The sequence below is a fragment of the Trachemys scripta genome, chromosome 12, assembly GCF_013100865.1.
Source record: "Trachemys scripta elegans isolate TJP31775 chromosome 12, CAS_Tse_1.0, whole genome shotgun sequence".
In the NCBI taxonomy this organism is placed as follows: domain Eukaryota; kingdom Metazoa; phylum Chordata; order Testudines; family Emydidae; genus Trachemys; species Trachemys scripta.
In genome coordinates this window covers 41,727,956-41,751,373 of record NC_048309.1, presented here as the reverse complement: position 1 = coordinate 41,751,373, position 23,418 = coordinate 41,727,956, and the positions used below count along the sequence as shown (strand labels likewise).

General features: G+C 46.6%; 1 protein-coding gene across 1 annotated transcript in view; it reads right to left on the bottom strand.

Moving 5' to 3' along the window:
- Nucleotides 1-23,418, bottom strand: part of LOC117885520 — a 297,171-nt gene that overhangs the window by 62,814 nt on the left and 210,939 nt on the right. Inside the window, exon 3 of the mRNA XM_034786791.1 lies at nt 38-88. Within this exon, the coding sequence (XP_034642682.1) occupies nt 38-88 (51 nt within the window). The remainder of the gene's footprint in view (nt 1-37; nt 89-23,418) is intronic.

Here is a 23,418-nt window from a genome sequence, read left to right as displayed (position 1 = left end):
TGACTGAAATTGTTACAAAAGAAAGATTATTTTTTACCTGATGTGACGGTGACCATAGTTCCTTGTCCCCAGTAGTCAAACCAGTTATCACACTGGGACATGTCTATGCTGGAGTTTTACAATAACCTTGCCCAGACAATTAATTAACTAACTGAGATTAATAGGATTAGGGACCTGTTTTTTTAAAATGAGTTTATGATTTACTGAACTGGAGAAACATCTACATCTGCCGAAAGTAACAAATTAGAAACATTTTTGATTCAGTCTAAAAAATTTTGATCTGTTCTTTTTTAAAAACACCTTCTCATGTTATAATTTTATCCTCTTGTCCTCATCAGATAGATAAATAGCTTGGTCAAGGGCCAGGTTCACAGAGATATTTAGCCACTTAAAGATTCAGATGCAATGAATTTCAAGTCTATCTATCAATTCTATCAAGTTTTCTCTGTCAAATCATTTTCTACTTGCCCATTCGTCCCCTACCCCAGATTCTTTTTAATTTAATTCAGAGTTAAAGTTTAGACTCTGTTCCCCGGCCAACAAAACAGAACCAATGCATTTTCTATGCTGCCTCAGACGGCATGTTTTCGAGATCGCCGATTGATATCTAAGTAATAAAACACTATAAAAAAACCCCTCACCTGTTGTCACAGTCACCAGAGTCCCTTGTCCCCAGTAAGCGAAGCCCACAGAAATAAAATAGTCACCTCTGGCTGTACATAAACTTCCCCCCAAACAATGACTTTAAGACCAGACCCAAAGAATGAAACCCATTTTAAGGGGGAAGGTGAGGATTGGATTAGTACTTTGTCCCTCTATATCGCTGCGAATAGCCCCCCAAAGGAACTGACAACGGGAAAAGCTATGCTGGTCAAAGATACCCCCGAACCTCATTTTTAAAAAAAATCTCAAATTAAAAAATAACAGTTTCAATAGGAATAAAAATCATACCTGTAGTGACGGTGACCATGGTCCCTTGACCCCAGTAGTCAAAGTAATCACATTGCTAGAGTCTCCATTAGACAGCGTACAAAAACCTAAACTCACCCAACCCTGGCATAAGTTAAAAAACCCAAACTCTTTAAGTCTTTTAGAAGTGCCCTTGTAAATTTGGAGCTAGAAAAATTTCCAGCCCCTATTGTGGCTCTAACCACATTTTAAAGAGCTCTTTTTAAAATGAAAAATAAAAGACCCTCATAAATCAAGAAGACTGTTAATTACAGCCTAGACCACAAGACAGAAGAGAAATAGTAGAGCTTGGAATTTACCTGATGTTACTGTCACCAGGGTCCCTTGACCCCAGTACTCGAATTGGTTATACACGGAAAGACAGTTATTCTGTTAACCTAAGCAATAACCTCAGAGTTCATTAGAATCTTGGTACCAAGAGAAATCCTGGTTTGGTTGAAATCAGTGGACATTTTGCCAATTACTTCAAAGGCTCTAGGGTCAGGCTCTACCATCCGCTAGAACTTTTGAAGGTTATATTCTGTTTTATAACGAAGCCACTTCGCTAAGGGAGGGACAGGTCTACACAGAATTTAAACTGATGTTTAAGAAACTCTGCAGCGCCTAACCTCCGGGTTTGAAAAAATGCAACCTCCTAAGGAGAATACTGTTTTAACCAGCAACTTAATACTACACATGAAAATGAGGAGCTAACTTACCGCTGGAAACGGTCACCATTGTTCCTTGTCCCCAGTAGTCAAAAGCATTGTAGTCACAGTGGTTCTAACTCATGGCCTAGGTGGCTAAAACTCACTGACTTTCCCAGCCCAGCCTCCGTCATTTATTCACATTATTTATTTAATCCCCTTTTATACTAGCTATTATTTCAGGTTCATTTCTGCCTTCATTGCCTTGTCCCCTACAAAAAAACCCCTGAAGACTTGGGGGTGGGGAGTTACTCGTGAGTCTCAAAATTCGATCATTCTATAAGATTAATCAATTTAACCAGTTAGAGGTAATAGGGATTGAAAAAGAGGAGGAAATTTTTACCTGAAGTGACGGTGACCATAGTCCCTTGTCCCCAGTAATCCAAGGCATCATAATAGTCACGCTGCTAAAATTGATTGTGCCGTTTGCACAAAAACCGCCTACTACTTTGATTTTAGTTTTAGCCACAGAGATGTTAATTTAGATAGACTTCTACCCTTAATGGGCCACCCCCGATATACCAACATTTCTAGTCTGGCAAGTTGTCTTTCATCTCAGTTTTCTGATTATAACTATTTATCTTGGATTTTCCCTCAGTTGCCCTTATAATTACCTCCAGATTCTTAATAGTATACAAAGAATCTAATTTTTTTTAGTGACTATAAATGTTTGACCATTTATTCTTATTTATGATCACTGCCTTGAGTCTAATTTTGCCTAACAGTGAATTATAGTCACTGCAATCTATGAAATTTCATCTAATCTAATACTGAATCAAGCTACAGAGTCAAATAAAGTGCAAATTCTTTTTTTCTTGGTCTGATCCAGAGCCAACTCAGTGGGAAGTCAATGGGAATCTTTCCCTTGATTACAGTCGGCTTTCGATCAAACTCAAGATTTGTTAATTCACTAGAACTTTCATGCACACATTTTGGAGATTGAAATGATTAGAAATTTTTACCTGCTGTTACAGTGACCGTGGTTCCTTGACCCCAGTAGTCAAAGCTGTAGTAATCACATTGCTCAAATCTCTTGTCAGGGTCGCACAAAAACCCATTCACATTTTCTAATTATTTCAATTAGTTATTTTTTCTAATGGTCATTTTAACCCTATCATACCACTAATCATTTTGATCCTCACCCCATAATTATAGTCTTCACTCTACAATTATTCTAACTCTGATACACTTTGGAACAAAATCCACTTTTCAAACTTATGAAAATTGAGAGTCACTCTAATTTCAGTTCTTTTGCCTCATTAAGTTTGGAAGAGAGGAAAGGAAAGATTAAAAGTTACAAGTACCTGATGTGACAGTGACTGCAGTTCCTTGGCCCCAGTAATCAAAGTACGCATTACACAAAGAGATTTTTGTTGAGTTCTCTAGCACTAAAAGCCTTCTGTCTTCTGGGGCATGTTCAAAGCCAGCAGAAAGACTCCAAATGACTGCACTCCATCTCTAGTCACCCCTTTATATTTAATTCCAATTTTATCACATTTTAACTATTTCTACATGATACTAGATACTATTTTAATGCCTCCATATTCTTTACCTGTGGGTTGATTTTATCTGAATTGATCTACTCTAAAGAAAAAAAAATATCCCGGTGATTTACTTCCAGAAATTATTTCTAGATTTCATACTCTAGGATATTTAGAAATTGTATTTACCTGAACTGATGGTCACCATGGTACCTTGTCCCCAGTAATCGAAGTAAGTATAGTAGTCACAATGACACATGATGATATTCTACGTGCACAAGAACCTATCCTCATGTTTCGGGGAGATTTTCAAAAGTGACAGGTGATTTTTGGATGCCAAACCTGAGGTTACTTCAAGGTTTTCCATCTAGATTTTTGTACTGCCATTTTTCAGTACAAAATTTAGGGTGAGACTTTCAATGCCACAGAGGCAATTAGGACATCCATTTCCCAACTTTAATCACTTATGCAGCTTTGAAAATCTCAGTCATACTTTTTTGCTACCATATTTTTATCCTGGAAGAGGACCTGTCAAATTGACAGTTTCCCAACCATTAGACTGAGCTGTATAACCTGCTAAAAGGGAATTAAAGTGCTATTTATCTTTGAAACTCTAAAATAACCTACCCACCCACCCAATTATTCTAACTCTTGGAATTTCACAGGAACCTTCTCATACAAAGACGTAATCTTGCACATTTGGAAGAGGGGACATTCGTGATCAGCTTTAAGAGATTAATTTAAACAGGTATGGCAATTTAGGATTGAAAATATTTACCTGAAGTGACGGTGACCATAGTTCCTTGACCCCAGTACTCGAAATACCAGTTACACACAGATACGTCTGCCTCTTCCCTTGTACAAATACTGATTTGTCTACCTATAATTTTTCCTGCTGTTATGATCAATGTCATCTTGACATTGCTTCTTTAATCAAGTTTGAACTAACTTTAAAAATAGATTCCAATAACTAAATTTCCCACACCCCAATTATCTTTAGACACTTACAAGTTACTTGGAGGAGAGAAGAATTTTTAGAGGTTTCTATCTTTACCTGACGTGACGGTCACCATGGTCCCTTGGCCCCAGTAATCGAGTGGGTAACACATCATTTCCCTTCCCTATTTTCCACTGTACAAAAATTACTCTCCCAGAGTGGCAAAACATTAGCAAGACTTCTTTTAAAGATTTGTGCCTTGATCCAGCTCTCGCTAAAATCAGCCATTGATAGATTTCAAGGCTAGAAGGCACCAGATAGTTTGAGCTACATAATGCAAGCCAGGGACAGTCTTTCACTGCCCCTTTAGGATTAGTCAACGTACGCAAGACTGGCAAGACAGGATAAAAGGTTAGGAACAAAAAGAAAATACATGATTCCAAAATAAGGCAAAATGTTGGTTACCTGAGGTGACCGTGACAAGAGTCCCTTGTCCCCAGTAGTCAAAAGCCCAGCCGGAGCACAGTAATCTATTGCCCTAGCAACTCTGCACAAATACGCTTGGTCAAGGCCAAGGCAAAATTCTGTCTCCGCAAAATTTAACCTGCTACTGTGAGGACTGGAATAAAGGTTAGAAATTTACCTGAGGTGACGGTCACAAGAGTTCCTTGTCCCCAGTAGTCAAAAGCTGCCCAGCTATAGCACAGTAAAGTGTTGTCCTATTGTCTCTGTACAAATACACTCAGTCGGGGCACAGCAAAATTCTGACCGTGCAAAATTTAACCGGCTACGACTATGAGGCGTTGAATAAAGGTTAGAAATTTACCTGAGGTGACTGTCACCAGCGTCCCTTGTCCCCAGTACTCGAAAGCGTAGTCATAGTAACACAGCAATAGAATGCCTTAACGAGTCTCTACAAATACCGCACCGCTCTATTCACCTCAATTTAGCCCTCCAAATTAGAGAATTTGATGGTGCATAGACCTACTGCAGGGTGAAATGTACTCTTAAGCCCATCAAAATCTGATACCACCACCGCCCTTCCAAGGCTCGTGTAAACCGGCGTAGCTCCATTGGTTTGAATGGGGTTATGCCGATTAACTCTAGCTGTGGCTCTAGTCCCAACAGTGGATCTAATTTAAATCAGGACAGGAAAACGTTAGTAATTTACCTGATGTGACCTTGACCAGGGTCCCTTGTCCCCAGTAGTCGAAGTTGCCATAGTAATTACAATGACCAGTTCCCTTCCACTAGGTGTGTAATACCCCACTTATCCTTTCAAGGAGAACTCCATTTACGGGGACCAAAAATCCCCTTCCCCACCTTAAACTCTGCCTACCGGAGATTATAGTAACCAGTTAAAAATCTAGCTGGTCTCTGTTCGGCTGAGATATTCGTACAACCATTGTGGCATTCCTTATACACATCTAAATACTGAGGTTTCTACAATTTATTACTTACCAGAAGTGACGGTGACCAGGGTTCCTTGCCCCCAATAATCGAATACACCATAGCTCTCACACTGATGTATCTGCCCCTTACCTCTGCACAGAAAGCTTCCCTTTGCTACCTGCCCTCTTTTCTGGTTTACATGGGGATTTGGGAGCAGAGATTCTACAGTTTGCTGTGGTCAGAGTAAATTTCAGGATTCCTATCCCCTGAGAAGATCACTACAGAATACGATCTGGTTATAAGTCACACCCCAGCAGAGAGAGATCGGGCTTAGAATTTACCAGGGAGGAAAGTACATTCCTCGAGTTTAGAGATTAAAAAAGAAAAGACAGTAAAGTAACAAGTCTCTCCTTACCTGAGCTGACTGTGACCAACGTCCCTTGTCCCCAGTAATCCATAGCCCAGTTATCACAGTCCTTCTACTCGCTATTCACGCCTTACAAAAAGACTCTTTTAGGGGCCTGATCTAGTCCCCTTTGAAGTCAATGGCGGTCTTTCCCCTGGCACTGGATTTGGCCTTAATTACGTACTGTGGCTGGGATTAATAATATAATTAACATTTACATTAATGCGGCTGGGATTTTCAAAGGTGGCTGAGGGAGTCGGTGCCTCGCTCCCAGTGAATTTCATCGCTCTGAAGAAGTTTTCATAATCTCAACGTTCATCATGCCATGCCTCAGTTTGCCCCCACAGCATCTATCCTCAGTTATATATTTATGGTTTTTTTGGCCATGCTTCCTCAGCCCCAGTCACTCTGATCGCAGCTGCCTGGGTGCGGATAAACCCAAAATACCTTCTTAGCTTCCTACAGAAAATTCTTGGGAAATAAAAATCTATAGAAAGGACAGAAGAATCCACATAACGTACCTGTTGTTACAGTCACCATGGTGCCTTGGCCCCAGTAGTCCAGCTCGTACCAGCACATTTGTATGTCTTCCTAGCCAGGTCAAACAAAAACCCGGTCTGACTCCCGTTCCCACTCTAGTTTCAGGTGACGTTCCTGCTATTAGCGAGCAGAATTCTGGCACCAGTGAAGGTCAATGGAAAAGTCTCCAGTGACTCCAATGGGGACAGGATTTTGCCAGAGGCTGGGAATGGGCGACAGGGGATGGATCACTTGATGATTCCCTGTTCTGTTCATTCCCTCTGGGGCACCTGGCATTGGCCACTGTCGGTAGACAGGATACTGGGATAGATGGACCTTTGGTCTGACCCAGTATGGCCGCTCTTATGTTCAGATTTATTAGCTAGGAGGAGTTATTCTCTCTGTGTGTTCCTCTGTCTCTCTATGTGACAGTATCATTCAGAAGTGAATTGCCTACCCATTCCCTCGCTCCCCCTCCAAATAAACCCAGTGATTCTTTAGGAGCCAAAGACTGAATGGGACCTCTGGGTCACTGAACCAGTCTCCTGCTACTGCAGACAGCACGGAACCCCAGTGACACTTATCAAGCTCCATCTTAAAATGAGTCAGGTTGTTTTCCCCCCACTACTTCTATGGGGAGGCGGTTCCAGACCCCCCAGCTCTGAAGCTTAGAAATCTGCTTCTAATTTCCAGCCTAAATCGATTCACAGCCAGTTTATACCTGTTTGAGGGCCATGGTGCTGAGAACATGGAAGTTCAGTGCAAGAGTCCCTGGCGGGCTTTGCTTCACCCTTAAACCAAGATCTCAACACCACCGTGACATGTGACGCAGCGAATTCTCCACAGAATTACAGCTCTCACGCTGAGTGCAGAGTGAGCTCAGAACCATGGCGAGCTGCTCGCTGAACGTCAGCCCACTGTAGTAATCCCATTGTCCTCAGGAATCCGCCCAGAGCCGTTACATCGTCTTTGCTTTTGTTCAACTTCAGACGTTTTAAATAAAATCTTTCCTCCCCAGCAACAACAAGAGGCCTCAAAATCTGCCAGGAAGTTGGACAATTTCCCAGTTTAGTCAATCAGGGTGATAGTCCTGAGTGAGAATAAAGAAACAATCAAAGCACTTTGAAGTAAGGAATGGTAACGACCAGATACAGAGGAAAATTAGCCTGAATTTACCTGCTGGCTCTGCAACTGCTGTCCCTGGTCCTTGGTACTCAGTTGCAGCCCAGTAACATATTGCAACTCATGTGCACGCATCTCTGGGGAAAGCCAATTCATGGAGGTATGTTCAAAAATGACCCTCTCGGTGAACCAATCTCCACAGATAATGAGTTAATAAAAAGTTCTATGTAAGATGTGTTCAGTACCGTGGCAATGAGGGATAGATACAAGGGATGCATGGGGATAGACCAGGGATCGGCAACCTTTGGCACGCGGTTTGCCAGGGTAAGCACCCTGGCTGGCCAGGCCGGTTTGTTTACTTGCCGCGTCCGCAGGTTCGGGCGATCACGGCTCCCACTGGCTGCGGTTCGCTGCTCCAGGAAATGGGGGCAGTGGGAAGCGGCGCGGGCCGAAGTATGTGCTGGCCGCCGCTTCCCACCACCCCCATTGGCCTGGAGCGGCGAACTGCGGCCAGTGGGAGCCGCGATCGGCCGAACCTGCAGACACGGCAGGTAACCAAACCAGCCTGGCCTGCCAGGGTGCTTACCCTGGCGAATCGCGTGCCAAAGGTTGCCGATCCCTGGGATAGACAGACAGACAAACAGACAGACCCTTTGTCTGGTCTCCGAAAGAACATGGATGAATCCAATGACAATACTTGCCATCAACACAAACACTCCATTAAAATCCCCAGCCTTTAAGGACTGAGGATACAGTAGTTCCCGCTTCTCAGCACAGCTGCAGATTATCTGAAGCAGAGGCCACAGCTGGAAGTCAAGGGATTTTATTTTTTAAAGCAACAGTCAACATTTCCTTCCTGAGACTTCCTGAGACGAGGGGCCCGGGTGTTTGTGCCCTGGGCAGGTTCTACTCCTTGGCAACATACATGGTTCATTACAGTTGGCTAGAAAAACCCACATCCTGGTTTTAGAATCTAGTGCTGGCTGGAATTGTCGTTGTGACTGAGGAGAGGAATCCAGTCCTGTCCTGTCCTTATTTGTCCCCTGCAAGGCCTGTAGGGCCAGATACACACTCCAAGAGCGACCCACAGGCCTCCAGACAGACAGAAACACAAACCATTATGCGGGATGTTTAAAGGCTAAATGTTCAATGGGTATATATCAGCATTGCTCCATAGACATCTGAAATCAATGGGAGTTAGGTGCCTAAGTACCTTTGAAGATCTAAGCCCTGGGGGCCTCTCTTTCAAGATCTGGCCCCAGGTGCCTAATTCCCCCAGATCGCTTTGAAATATTTTGGGTTGTGATTTGGGGAAAAAAAAAAAAGAACATAAGAACGGCCATACTGGGTCAGACCAAAGGTCCACCTAGCCCAGTATCCTGTCTCCTGACAGTGGCCAGTGTCAGGTGCCCCAGAGGGAATGACCAGAACAGGTAATCATCAAGTGATCCATCCCCTGTTGCCCATTCCCAGCTTCTGGCAAACAGAGGCTAGGACACCATTCCTGCCCATCCCTGGCTAATAGCCATTGATGGCCCTATCCTCCATGAATTTATCTAGTTCTTTTTTGAATCCTGTTATAGTCTTGGCCTTCACAACATCCTCTGGCAAAGAGTTCCACAGGTTGACTGTGCGTTGTGTGAAGAAATACTTCCTTTTGTTTGTTTTAAGCCTGCTGCCTGTTAATTTCATTGGGTGACCCCTAGTTCTTGTGCTATGAGAAGGAGTAAATAACACTTCTTTACTTTCTCTAGAGGAAAGTACAGCTAGATTTACAAAGCTATTACGATGTCTAAAGATGCAGTTAGGCACATAGTGGGGTTTACAAACATAGTGGGGTCTCAGCAAAGCACCTAACTCCTATTGATTTCATGTAAACCTGGTCCTAAGTCAAGACAGACCAGCTAAAGGCTTTGGAGAAGAAATCAGCAATATCTCTTGGAAATCTGGCCTTCTGAGACCTCTGGATGTAAAGTACAGGTATAAAGATATTTATGTGCCTAAGGGTGCAGATAATTGCCTAGTGGGATGTTGAGAAATATCTAGGAGATTAACTTCTGTTGATTTCAATCCCACTAGGCACCTATCTGCTCCTTTGGGGGCCCAAATACCTTTAACAGTCTGGGCCAAAGTGCTTTGAGAAAAGAAAAGAAAAGAAAAGAAAAGAAAAGAAAAGAAAAGACCAATATCATGACATTTATTTTGCGGATGGAGAAGCTGAGGCACAAAGAGGGAGCCAAGGGTGGAGATGGGAAGAGAAACCAGTTCTGCAGCTTCTCAGCTCAGCACCCGTTCTACTGACGCCCACTGCTCTGTTCCCTTTGTGAGAGGCAGGTGCTATAAGGATCTGATTTCAGCTGAGGGAAGTGAGAGACAGAGAGGGAAATTATCCTGCCCATGGGCAGAGGGGAATAGAAACCAGGTCTCCTGGACTGGTGCCCTCTCTGCTAGACCACACTAATGGGACCAAATTACAAAGTAATCCAACTTTTTTTTAAATCGAATTTGGGATCCTCACTCCCGTGGGTTACTTTAAAAAAAGATAGATGTATGGGGCTGGAAGGAGGGATGGGTGTGTATGGGGATGGATGGATGGAGGGATGATGGGTGTGTAGGGGGATGGATGGAGGGATGGGGGTGTATGGGGCTGCATGGAGAGATGATGGGTGTGTACGAGGATGGATGGATGGGTGTGTATGGGGGATGGATGGATGGAGGGGTGTGTATGGGGATGGTGGATGGAGGTATGAGTGTGTAGAGGGATGGATGGAGGTATGGGTGTGTATGGGGATGGATGGATGGATGAGTGTGTATGGGGCTGGATGTATGGAGGAATGGATGTGTATGGGGCTGGATGGATAGTGGGAGGGGTGTCTGGGGCTGGATGGAGGGATGGGTGTATGTGACGTTCCCCTCTGGTGTTATCTAGACCAGTGATCTGCTAGGTCATTCCAATCCTTGACTCTGGGAGCCAGCCTGACCCTGCTCTGCTGTGAGAACCCCCACTCCTGGGCTGTTCACACACAGCCTCTGGCATGTAAGCTGCTCCTTGGGTTGTGCAACTGAACGACACTAGCCAATATCTCCGGCCCCAGACACAACCCTGGGAACCTCCGTCTTGCAGTGTCCAGTTATGCCTGCTGGGCTCTGCAAGCTTATATGAGTTCGTCAATTTAACAAAGAAATTGATATGTACCAGGCTTGTTCTCCCAAGGGGAGTCTCTGACACACTGCAAACCAAACGCACTGCTTCAGGTAGAACAAACAAACTGATTTATTAACTACAAAAAACAGATTTTAACTGATCATAAGTCAAAGCACAACAAGTCAGATTTGGTCAAATGAAATAAAAGCAAAACTCATTCTAAACTGATCTTAACACTTTCAGTGTCCTCACAAACTGAGATGCTTCTCACCACAGGCTGGCTGCTCTTCTGCAGCGCTTCAGTGGATTGGTGGTGGTGGTGTCTGTAGGTGGAGGTGGAAGAGAGAGGAAGAGCCTGGCAAAATGTCTCTCCCTTTTATCATGTCCTTTCTTTCCTCTTGGTTTTGCCCCGCCCCCGAACCCCCTTCAGAGTCAGGTGAGCATTACCTCATCGCAGTCCCAAACTGCCCAAAGGAAGGGGGCGACTCCCTTGAGGGTCTAACAGATTCTTTTGTTGCTGCCTAAGCCAGTGTCCATTGTTCCCATGAGGCTGGGCTGGGTTTGTCCCATCCATGCCCTGATGAGGTGTGAACTGCCCCTCTGCTCCTGGAGAGTTTTTGCATGGGCTTGCTTTAAGCCATGAGGATACATTTTCAGCCTCAAACTATACACATGAAATTATAACCTACAACATTACTATAACATCACTGTAACAATTACTATAACATCACTATAGCAACCATGCTCACTGCATCATGAGCCTTCCGAAGACACCCGACATGACAAACTTTGCATTGGATACACACAGTCATTTTATAAAGATGAACATGGGGGTGGCGGGTGTTCCCCCTGTTACCCGGGTTTTTTTAACCCAAAGCTTTTGGTAACGTTTACTCTGTGCGAGGTGGTGTTAGGAAATAAATTAAGGGAGACACGGCCGTCCGACCCACAGATGGCCGGCACAAACAGGACAACACACGAGTACTTTCACTGAAAGCTAAACTTTACTTAATCTTAAGCACTTACACACGTCGGCAAGAGGTTAGTGAAACACCCCCAACCCTCGATAATTACCGAAGCTGAGCGTGGCTTTCGAGTGGCACCGCGACAGGCTTCAGCTAGCCAGACTTCCGTCTGCCGGTGGGGACCCGAAGATGCGTCCAGAGGGAGCGTCCCTGAAGAGCCTCTTCTGAGAAGTCCAATTACCTCAAACTTTCCCCCCTGATTTACACATTAGTAACACAATGATGGATTTTTTTAAAGAAAACTTGCTAAGCAAGCAGGGTTAAAAGGTCAGACACCTCATGATTGTCAATTAACCAGAGATATATTTTTTAGAGTGTTTATGGCTTTGGGCCCTGACAGACATTCCCGGGGGCACACAGAAACAGACGTCTTGGTTTTTTACAGTACACACATCAGCAATTCTCAGACTTTTTGCAGGAAGGGTGCGGGGTCAAGCTGCCCTGCTTGTGGCACCTGAAACCCCCGCCCCTCCTGTCTGGTTACACTGAGGCCTCTGCATGGGTGTGTATGGGGAGGGATGGGGGTGTAGGTGGATGGATGGAGAGATGGGTTTGTATGTGGGATGGATGGAGGGATGGAGGGATGGGTGTGTATGCCGCTGGATGGAGGGATGGGTGTGTAGGTGGATGGATGGAGGGATGGAGGGATGGGTTTGTATGTGGGATGGATGGATGGAGGGATGATGGGGGTGTATGGGGAGGGATGGGTGTGTAGGTGGATGGATGGAGGGATGGGTGTGTATGTGGGATGGATGGAGGGATGGAGGGATGGGTTTGTATGTGGGATGGATGGAGGGAGGGATGATGGGGCTGTATGGGGATAGATGGAGGGATGATGGGTGAGAATGGGTAGGGATGGGTGTGTGTGGGGATAGATGGAGGAATGGTGTGTATCAGGATAGATGGGGATTGACAGATATAGATAGATGGGTTTGTACGGGGCTGGATGGTTGGAGGGATGGGGGCGTATGGGGCTGGATGGCTGGAGGGATGGGGGTGTATAGGGTTGTCTGGAGGGATGATGGGTGTGTATGGGGCTGGATATAGGGATGGGTGTACATGGGGAATGGATGGAAGGATGGGAGTGTATGGGGCTGGATATAGGGATGGGTGTGTATGGGGAAGGGATGGAGGGATGGGTGTGTATGGGGCTGGCTGGCTGGATGAGGGGTGAATGGGGAGGGATGATGGGTGTGTATGGGGATGGATGGATGGAGGGTGGGTGTGTATGGGGATGGATTGAGGTATGGGTGTGTATGGGGATAGATGGAGGGATGGGTGTGTATCGGGATAGATGGGGATGGACAGATATAGATAGACGGGTGTGTATGGGGATAGATGGATGGAGATAGATGGTGGTCGATGGATATGGCTATATGGGGGTGCATGGGGCTAGATAGATAGATAGATAGATAGATAGATAGAGAGCTTTGTTATAACTGGAGAATCTGGACTCTCTGGCCCAAATTTTTAAAGACCAATTTATGCCAGTAGGGGATCTGGCCAAGGGATTAATTTCAATGGGGCCTATGTGCTTTTGAAAATTTAAAATGCTGTGATCTATCTGGCCCTCTGAGCTCATAGGTTTTAGGCTGAGCTTTTCAAAGAAACCTGGGAGAGTGAGGCATCGAACACCCATTACATTTCACTTTGGAAAAAATAACCCCAACTATACAGACAATATGATGGGGGCTAATTTAGCTACAACAAGTCAGGAAAAAGATCTTGGAGTCATTGTGGATAGTTCTCTGAAGATGTCCACACAGTGTGCAGAGGTGGTCCAAAAAGCAAACAGGAGGTTAGGAATAATTAAAAAGGGAATGGAGAATAAGACTGAGAATATATTATTGCCCTTATATAAATCCATGGTACACCCACATCTTGAATACTGTGTACAGATGTGGTCTTCTCATCTCAAAAAAGATATACTGGCATTAGAAAAGGTTCAGAGAAGGGCAACTAAAATGATTAGGGGTTTGGAACGGGTCCCATATGAGGAGAGATTAAAGAGGCTAGGACTCTTCAGCTTGGAAAAGAGGAGACTAAGGGGGATATGATAGAGGTCTATAAAATCATGAGTGATGTGGAGAAAGTGGATAAGGAAAAGTTATTTACTTATTCCCATAATACAAGAACTAGGGGTCACCAAATGAAATTAATAGGCAACAGGTTTAAAACAAATAAAAGGAAGTTCTTCTTCACACAGCGCACAGTCAATCTGTGGAACTCCTTGCCTGAGGAGGTTGTGAAGGCTAGGACTATAACAGCGTTTAAAAGAGAACTGGATAAATTCATGGTGGTTAAGTCCATTAATGGCTATTAGCCAGGATGGGTAAGGAATGGTGTCCCTAGCCTCTGTTTGTCAGAAGGTGGAGATGGATGGCAGGAGAGAGATCACTTGATCATTGCCTGTTAGGTTCACTCCCTCTGGGGCACCTGGCATTGGCCACTGTTGGTAGACAGGATACTGGGCTAGATGGACCTTTGGTCTGACCCGGTACGGCCGTTCTTATGTTATTCCCGTTGATGAAAGTCACTAAGGCTCAGAGTCTACTAAATCAGAGGAAGTTGGGAGACTAGATACGTCTGAGGGACGTCTGAGGGACTCAGCTGAACTCTCTTAGACCTTGCTGAAAATCCCAACCAAATCTCTTGGACCGGCTCACCAGCTGGGTGGAGGGTTCACCCCGTCCCACAGTCCCTGGCTCTGTGTCAAGCAGGCTCGGGCCCCGCTCACCGCTGTGGCTTGCATTTACCGCTCAGGCTATGAGGGTTTCCCTCTCGCCCGCAGCAGGTTTTTGTATAAGAATGAGTCACTGTGCTCCCCCCACCCACAATGATTGAAACCACATCAAAAACTTCAGCCCCTTCTGGCTCGTCAAACCACCTTGCTCTAATAAGGAAAATAAAAACCAGTGTATCGCTGGAAATACAGAATATCCACCCTGCCACAGGAAGGTGCCTGTACTGTTAGTGCAAGCTATCAATGACGAATTATCCACAAATCAAGTATCAATTATCCATCAATTATCAATAATCAATTTAAAGCCTCCAGTTAGCAATAATCAGGTTTAAAGCCTCAACCATCAATTATTGACCAATCAACTAATCCCCAATTAACTATCAAGCAGCAATCTCTAATTAACAATCAATAACTGCTTATCAGTTTCAAACTATCAACCGTCAATTATCAACCTGTCACCAAAGTGCAATAATTACCTGTCATTTATCAACCTATCATCACTTATCAATATACAATTATCAACACTGATCATTACTTAGATATAATCCATTATCAATCTTCATTTATCAACCATCAATTATTGGTCACCATTGATCGGTTAGGTAGGCAGAGACTGTGTGTAGTCATTGAACAAAGCTTTTGTTATGTCCATCTTCATTTATTGTCCATCAACCATCATCTCAGTGATACTTTGTGCTTTCTTCATCTCTTGGATCAGTCCCATACTTACAGGGTAAGCGCTGACGGTCGGGGAACCAGTTTTGTTTGGTGTGGATACAGTGGGTAGCACTATGGGGTTCTGACCGGGGTCCCTGAGTGCTACCACCATAGATGACGATAATTTCTTATTTTAATGATGGACTGAGGCATGGGGAAGGGAAGCCTGTCACCCAGGGACTCTGAAGCAAAGCTGGGAATAGATTCAGATCTTCAGTCCTAACCCACTGCCCTTAGCCTCTGGATTATCTTTGCTCTTCGCAAGCTTTGTCTGGTGGGAGAATGACAATGCAGTGCTATTTGCAGCATGCATTCAGAAGGGGAATCCTCGCCTCACTGCAGTCTGCAGCAGGCACAGTAGGCACTTGGTTGCTATTCATAAGCCTGGCTTGTGTTCTTGTTCAGGCTCTGAATGTTTCCTAGTCCCCGTGCACAGGTTTTAATACTGCGCTGCATCACTGTGAGCCCCCCCCAGCCCACACCGTGATGAACGCCACGACAAAAACTCCAGCCACCTCTCTGCCCTCCTCGTTATAAACATGAGCATCAAATCTAGCTCCAAGGCTGGAAATGCACCTCCTCCACCCACACTAAATCGCTTGTACAAAATATTGAATTTCCACCAAAGTTGTAGATTCAATTCCTCCCCTGGGCAGAGATTCCTTGTCTGCTGCAGACGACTCAGTTAATCTCCCCGGGACACATTTTCGGAATACCAGACGAGAGCTGGGGAAATAATTGATTTGTTTGGTTCAGCGGCTGAACGGAAAAATCTGTTTGGGGGTTGACCTGAAGTGACGCTGTTTTGACTTTCCTCAACAAAATGGAAAAAAAACAACAACATTTATTTTGGGGTCAACTAAACATTGGAATTAATTCAGGCAAGTTCTGGCCTGTGTTGTGCTGAGGGTCCCACTCAATGATCACAACGGTTCCTCCCGGCAAGGAATCTATGGAGCTAAGGTTTTGCCTGAAAGGGTCTCTGTAGCATGGCAGGTGATGTCTCTCATACTGAATTGAAAGGCAGCCAATTTAAAAGGGTTCAGAGAAAACAATTTGTATGCAGCACAATAGTGGATCTCACAGCTATATGTCCTTTTCCGGGCTCGGAGTTCAATACGATTAAACCACAAAAACAAAACTACACAGGTTCTTCTAAAGCACCTGGTGTCCATCAGTCTTGGAGAATGGCTCCTCCAACCCTCTTCTGGTGCAGTTTGGTCCTTTCTTCCCCTGTCCCCAATACTTTACTTCTGTGTTCCTAGGGTGTTTTAGGTGGCCCATCCCCCTAACATCTAGGCTGACTTTGATTTTTTTCTTACCTGGGTGGTCGTTTCTCCAGTGTTGCCTCTGTTCTTCTTTTTCTCCACATTCGGCACACCTGCAGCGTTATCAAGGTGGGTGTTTAATACACCACCTGGGCATCAGGCCAGATGGATGAAATGGCAAGAACGCCAGTACTGAAGGAAGCGGTTTGGGATGGTGGATCTCCAACATTTCTGCTCGGTCGACCACTTCAGAAGAGATGGAACCGTGTTGTGGTCTAGGCTGCAATCGGTGAGCCACCTGCTGGAGCACAGAGCACCACATCTGGAGCACAAGGTTGGCCTTGCGGTCAGCACCAGCCTCCCACTGGCAGAGATTCCATGAGTGGTGGCAGACAACTTGTTTCATCTCCCCGCGCCTCCGCTCTGCATATGCAAAATAGGAATGGCCCTTCCTTTGTCTGTCGTGTCTGTTTAGACTGCAAACTCCTCACAGCGAGGAGAGTTTTTTGCTACTTGCCAGTACAGCAGGCCCATGGCCTCAACTGTAGCCTCGCACTGCTAGTGCAATACAAACAGTAATAAACATTCCATGCTCTGCGCCGCCGCTCATCCCTGGCCCGTGAGAGCAGCAGGTATTTGGTGTAACCATCCGATTATAATGGGCCCAGCCACACTTATGAATCTTGTATTAGGCTTGAAATAATGCCCGGTAATGTTGAGTTCAGACCGCATCAGATGAGAAGGGAGCATTTTCTATTGTCTAGTAAAGGAACCCTAGGTGCCGTTTTTTGCCAACTGAGGGAAGTGGGGGGCTAGTGGTTAGAATGGGGGGGGGTGCAGGAGTCAGGACTCCTGGGTTCTATCCCTGGCTCAGGGTGGGGAGTGGGTCTAGTGGGCTAGTGCAGGAGTTGCTGGGAGTCAGGACTCCTGCATTCTATTCGTGGCTCTGGAAAAGGAGTCTAGAGGGCTGGGAGCCAGGACTCCTGGGTTCTACCCCAGGCTGTGGGAGGGGAGTGGGGTCGAGTGGTTAGAACAGTTGGAGCTGAGAGTCAGGACTCCTAGGTTCTACCCCAGGCTCTGGGAGGGGAGTGGGGTCGAGTGGTTAAGGCAGTTGGGGCTGGAAGTCAGGGCTCCAGTCCTAACCCTGCTCAGGATTGGGTTTAACTGGCCAAGTAACATGAGGGGACTGGGGTGGGTGAGACACAGGCTTGCATGGGGGAGTACTTGCACTTGTTGGAATGATAGATTGAAAAATCAGTCTAATATAGACTTAAAATCAAATTAGCCTTCCTGCGGGAGGATTTTGTAATATACTCCTTATGTGGATGTCACATTTAAGGCAGCACTCATTTGTGGAAGCCCACAGTTAAATACCCCCAGCATGGACAGTTTTTGGAGGGCTCGTTAGCCCCATAAGACAAGTGAAATATGAAGGGTTCTGCTGGTTCTGTGGTTATTAACTGCTACTAACTAAGGCTTGTTTCCTTTCACCATTGATAAATCCGTCTCTGTTACATCCCTCCCGCCTTGGCAGGAAACACCTGCCCTGTTCCCTCCTAGTCACTTCCTTTCACCAGACGTGGAACTGAGGTCGTAATTCAACCGGGCATTTCTGCGGCTGGCTGCCCGGGAGGTGAACGCAGAGGGAAGCAAACAGGAGTCAGCGTCCGCCCTCACGTCGCAGTTTGGATGTAGCTCGCGCCGCAGGCCCGAATCAAGGGCTGCGTCGCACCGTCCGGACGTGGGAGCTCAGTGTGGGTGAGCTGGGTCCAGCCATTGTAAGGCCAGATTTACAATGCAGGGGGATGCTCAAGTCCACATCTGAGGTTAACAGAGCAGTGTGGACGTACCCCTAGACACCTACCGAGCCGCTGGGATACATGGACAAACCTGCTTCTGTCCTGACACCCCAGTTATGCCAAAGACCTGGGGAAGATATACAAACTGGGCCTTCTCCTGCCCATCTAGCCTGTGGGGCCCCGTCCGGGAGGCATACTCAGAGACTGCCACCGTGGCAGGCCCCACAAAACACAGCTGCCAAGTGCCCCCCCTCCCCTTCATCCCCAAACCCAGAACTTAGCGCATTCACCCAGAATGTGGGAGATCTGGGTTCAAATGCCCACTCTGCCTGACGCCACGCAGGGACTTGCAGCCAGGCCTGCCAGGGCAGCGCCCTACCCACCAGGTTGTGGGGTATGCTGGGGCTGCGGGGTATATCTCCCTCTGTTGAAGTTGTTCCACTTTGTATGAAATGCTTAAATTATCATCAAGCCCAAGAGAGAGGCTGTGTTGGTTAGTGAAGTCACCCAGGGATCCAGTTTCTGCTCCACTGAATACTTAAGTATTTTATAGAATTCCTTTAAAACTCCGTCATTTCCCTCCCCCACATCCATCAATCAGAGAAGATGATCCCTCCTTTCTCCCACCCTTTGATTTTTCTGTCTAGTCCCACTCTCAGACAGCCCCAGGCAGTACTTCTGGAGGACAAATAACCACACCCGTGTGAGCATTTTTACAAGGATCCCAAGGGAATGAGGCACTCACCAGGTGTTGGGTGTCCACCTCTCTTTGGAAACCCGCCTCCCGAGCAATGGATTCATGTGAGAACCTGGTGAATAAAGCACATTTCCTACAGCCATAAAACCATGCTGGCTGGTTTGCCTAGGCCAGACCTTGTTAAGCCATCGAGAGGGTGGGGAGGGGCCGGCTGTCGGTGCTTTGCTTCGTGCTGTGAAGAGAGTTTTTGCACTGGAGCGTATCACTGTGCTGCTATAGTATCCTCCACAGTGATAAACACCGCAGCAAAAACTTAGCTCAGGGACAAGAGGAGTCTGTTCGGGAAAGGCCAGCACCTGCTGCCCTCTTTATACGGCTGCCAGGGCCCATCTAAGCTCAGTAGCCTGTCGCCAGCAGCGGCTGCTCTCCACTGCTGAAGGAACGGGCGGCGACGGTGAGAAAAGATGGGCTTTCGGTTATGACATTGGGTGAGGGCTCCAGAGATATGGGATCAATAGACGCGTCTCTTCACCCTGGTGCCTTTCAGCTTCTCCAGCGGCAAAAAGAACAGCACCAAAACCACAGGGAAGGAGAAGGCTGGACAGACGGACAATCTTTGCAAACAACAACTTTGCTCTAGTTCCCATCTAAAGGACCCCATGTCTTATAACAGGTGATGGTTCCTCCATCTGGCCCCCAGCTGGGCAGGAGCCAGGGGGTTTATTGAGGGCTGCCCTACCCAGACTCCTTTGCAGAGAGGGGAAGTCCCGCCCATTCTCTCTGGATGATTGACAGTTTGTCTAGCCAATCGGCTCTCTTTCCCTCACTCCTGGTTCTATAAGGGTTGCAGGCCCATTGCAATCTGTAAGCTTTTTTGGCATGGGGGAGAAGAGGGAAAGGTCTATCTATTAGGAGGTCTGCTATATCTAGTACCGGGGGAGCCTTAATTTTGCGTCTAGTTTCTAGATGTTGCTAGAATATATGTAACAATGAGGTGAGCGTACTCAGAGAGTGGGGATTTCCCAAGGCTTGATGCTCAAAATCCCATGGGGGTTGGGGGCCCAGGGGCTTGTCTTTACACGGAAATGGACTGGAAATAGCTCTCCACAGGGCCGCCCAGAGGATTCAGGGGGCCTGGGGCACAGCGGGGGAGCTGCGGCCAGGGCCGGCTTTAGGCACCGCGGGGCCCGATTCGAAGGAGCTGCCGCCGAAGTCCCGCCGCTGTCTTCAGTGGCAGCTCAGTCGCTGCCGCGGAGGAAGGCCCCTCCGCCGAAATGCTGCCAAAGACAGCGGCAATGATTGAGCTGCCGACGACGACAGTGCCGGGACTTCAGCGGCAGCTCAATCGGCTGCCGGTGCCTTTGGTGGCACTTCAGCGGAGGGGCCTTCGGGACGTTGCGGGGCCCTCTTAGGGGCGCGGGGCCCGATTCCAGGCCTGGCTGTGGCACCTGTTCTCACCCGGCGGTGGTCCGGGTCTTCGGCAGCATTTCGGTGGCAGGGGGCCCTTCAGTCGCTCCGCGTCTTCGGCAGCAGTGAAGGACCCGCTGCTGAAGACCTGGAGTGACTGAAGGGCCCCCCAGCCACCAAAATGCTGCCGAAGACCGGGACCGCCGCTGGGCCAGGGCTCGCGGGGCCCCTACGGGGCCCGGGGCCTGGGGCAAATTGCCTCACTTGCCCCTCCCCCCCCGGGCGGCCCTGGCTCTCCAGGTGTAATTTGTTATTCTGGAAAAACTCTTCCATGGGGGTACTCTAGTATGGAGTAAAAGTGACTGTGTGAGAAGAGGAAATATTCTGAAATTGAGCAGAGAGCTATTCTGAATAACTAAATTATATTGGAATAGCTATTCTGGTCAATTTACAAATAAAGCCTCATTGTCTTAGGTCCTCTTGCCAAGCCCAGCCGAAATGAACAAGTGGTGGGTTAATGAAAGCCTCCTCTCGAAAGGAGACAGTTTAGCCTGTTGGGTAGATCATTGCAGTAGGAAGCAGGAGACTAGCATTCTGTTCCCAGCTCTGGATGACCTTGGCCAAATTGCTTCTTTTTTCATGCCTCAGTTTCCCCATCTGTGAAATGGGAATAATGATGACGACCTCCTTTACAAAGTGCCTTGTGGCAGGAACGAAGCATTGGTAGTAGTAGTCGTGTTTGTGGTAGCCCTTAAACAAGGGTGTTAAAACATTGATTTCTATCACAAGGGCATCTGGCCTGCTTTCGTCAGAATTTGATAAACTGCAGTGGCATGCTGTCTCGCTACATGGGTTGTGCTCAGACCCTGCAGGAAGTTTTTGTATGGGAGCGCATCACTGTGCTGGTATATTGTCCCCACGGTGCTAAACACCAGAGCTAAAACTTAACTCAGCACTGAGGTGGACTTTCTGCCAGATATAGTGACATCTAGTGCAATGTTCGCAGAAAGGGACCTCTACACTGGTCCATCTGTCTCTAACAATAGCAGCCGCTTGAGGAGAAGGTAGGAGGGAAAAAAGACGGTCTTAATTTATTATTTCTGTTACCATGGCACCTCGGAGCCCCAGTCATGGGACAGGACTCCATTATGCAAGGTGCTGTACAAACACAGATCACAGACAGCCGCCGCCCCAAAGAGGTCGCAGTGTAAGGAGGTTTGGAAGGATTCGATTGTTATTGGTAAATGTCAATTTCACAGCGGGCACAAAAACCGACGGAAAAAATCTCCACTGATGATAACTGAAATTTACAGACAGGCCAAGTAGGAAAAAGGCTGCTTGAAAACTTAGTAGAGTTTGATTGAAGGGTATTTCCTGTGTATAGTTTGACATGCGATGCTGAGAATTTGTGTTTGAACAACAATAAAGCTTTCACTTTTTGAATCTCAGCATCTACTGTCATTAAATGATTTTTGTTTCCCCCCCTCTTTGGGTGACCAACCCCATCATTTCCCGCAACTGTGTGCACATTTAAAGAACAGCGCTTTAACCCCATAATTTTGCACAACCGTGAAAATTGAAATCAATAAAAATCTAGAACATTGCTTAAAAATAAGCATCCGTTGAAATTAAAAATAAAAATCATTTTTTGCCAAGCTTAAACAGAAGTCCGAGATAAGAGACAATCGATGCAAACCAACAGGAGCACAAGGTTTTTCGCCTTCCTCTGCAGTGTGGGGATCATTTGCCTGCTTAGATCACCTGGTCATATCTCACCTCATGAATTTCCTGCTGCTGGAGGAGGCTTGGGCACCGTGGCAGTTGGGTCTCTGGTGTTCTCTGCCTGGGACTCCTAGTTGAGTCTCCTGAACACTGAAATGCTTTGGTCTAACTAATGTCTAATCTAGGGACATGTGGGTGAAATGTAATGGGATGGGATGGGATGGTTCCTTCTGGCCTTAAACCCTGAGACAATAGCGGTCAGTGTGACAAGCAGTAGTCTCAGCACTGTCTCGAGAGATGGGGGTACAATTCCTGACATCTTTATAGACTCCGTTTGAGCCCTTGGGAAATTACATAGGCATGTATCTTTGAAAGCCTATAGGGTTTCGATGCCTTGTTCCATCAATAAAAATCCCATCTTCAATCTCTCCTCGTCTGGGTGTTGGGATTCCCTCCGAGATCTCTTTCCACTCAGCTTCCCAAGAACTTAGTTTGACTCCAGCCTTGGTCACTCAGGTTTCTTTGTTTGGCACACAGCAGTGCTATGCACGGTTGATCCGACTCAAACGCAGGGGGGATGGCTGCTGGGTATCGCAGCTCAAAAGTTACCCCGAAACCCGCTCCCTTATCCACATTACACAGCTCATTGCATTCACTACACATTGCATCATGCATTTGGATGGCTCGGTTACTTTGCAGGAGCCAATCCCTGTGCAGCATGCACTGTCCACCAGGGCCAGCTCTAGGCACCAGCGATCCAAGCATGTGCTTGGGGTGGCACTTTTCAAGGGGCGGCAGTCCAGCCTTTTTTTGCTTCGGCGGTGGCACTTCGGCTTTTTATTTTTGCTTGGGGCGGCAAAAAACCTGGAGCCGGCCCTGCTTTGCACTCACTGTCCATGTTTTGACTTCCTCTTGTTTCCTAAGTTATTTTGTCCCTGGTTATCTAGTTACTAAGAAATGGTTCCCTGGGTGTTCTCCCTCTTATCTTAGCCGGCTCAGACATTTTGTCTTCTTACCCTCCTGACCTAGTCACGTATCTTATTTAGCACAAATTTGCTGTTTTCAGCCTGATGATTCATTTACCTCCTTAATTCTATCTTCCAAAATATGAGGCCTCCCTTCATGTGTTCATTACTCAGAGTAGGCCAGGTCTCCCATCTGACCTACTGCATACGACAGACGATCTTTCTGGTCTTACAGGCTGTCCCCCGTCCTGCCCTGTGTCCATAAGCTCTGTGGGCGGGGACTGTCTCTCCCTGTGCGTCTCTGCTGTGCCCAGCACAATGGGGCCCTGCTCTATAGGGTTTGCCATAATACACACAACACATACACAGGGTTAAATCTGGGTCCCCCTGAAGTCAATGGCAAGACTCCCATTCACTT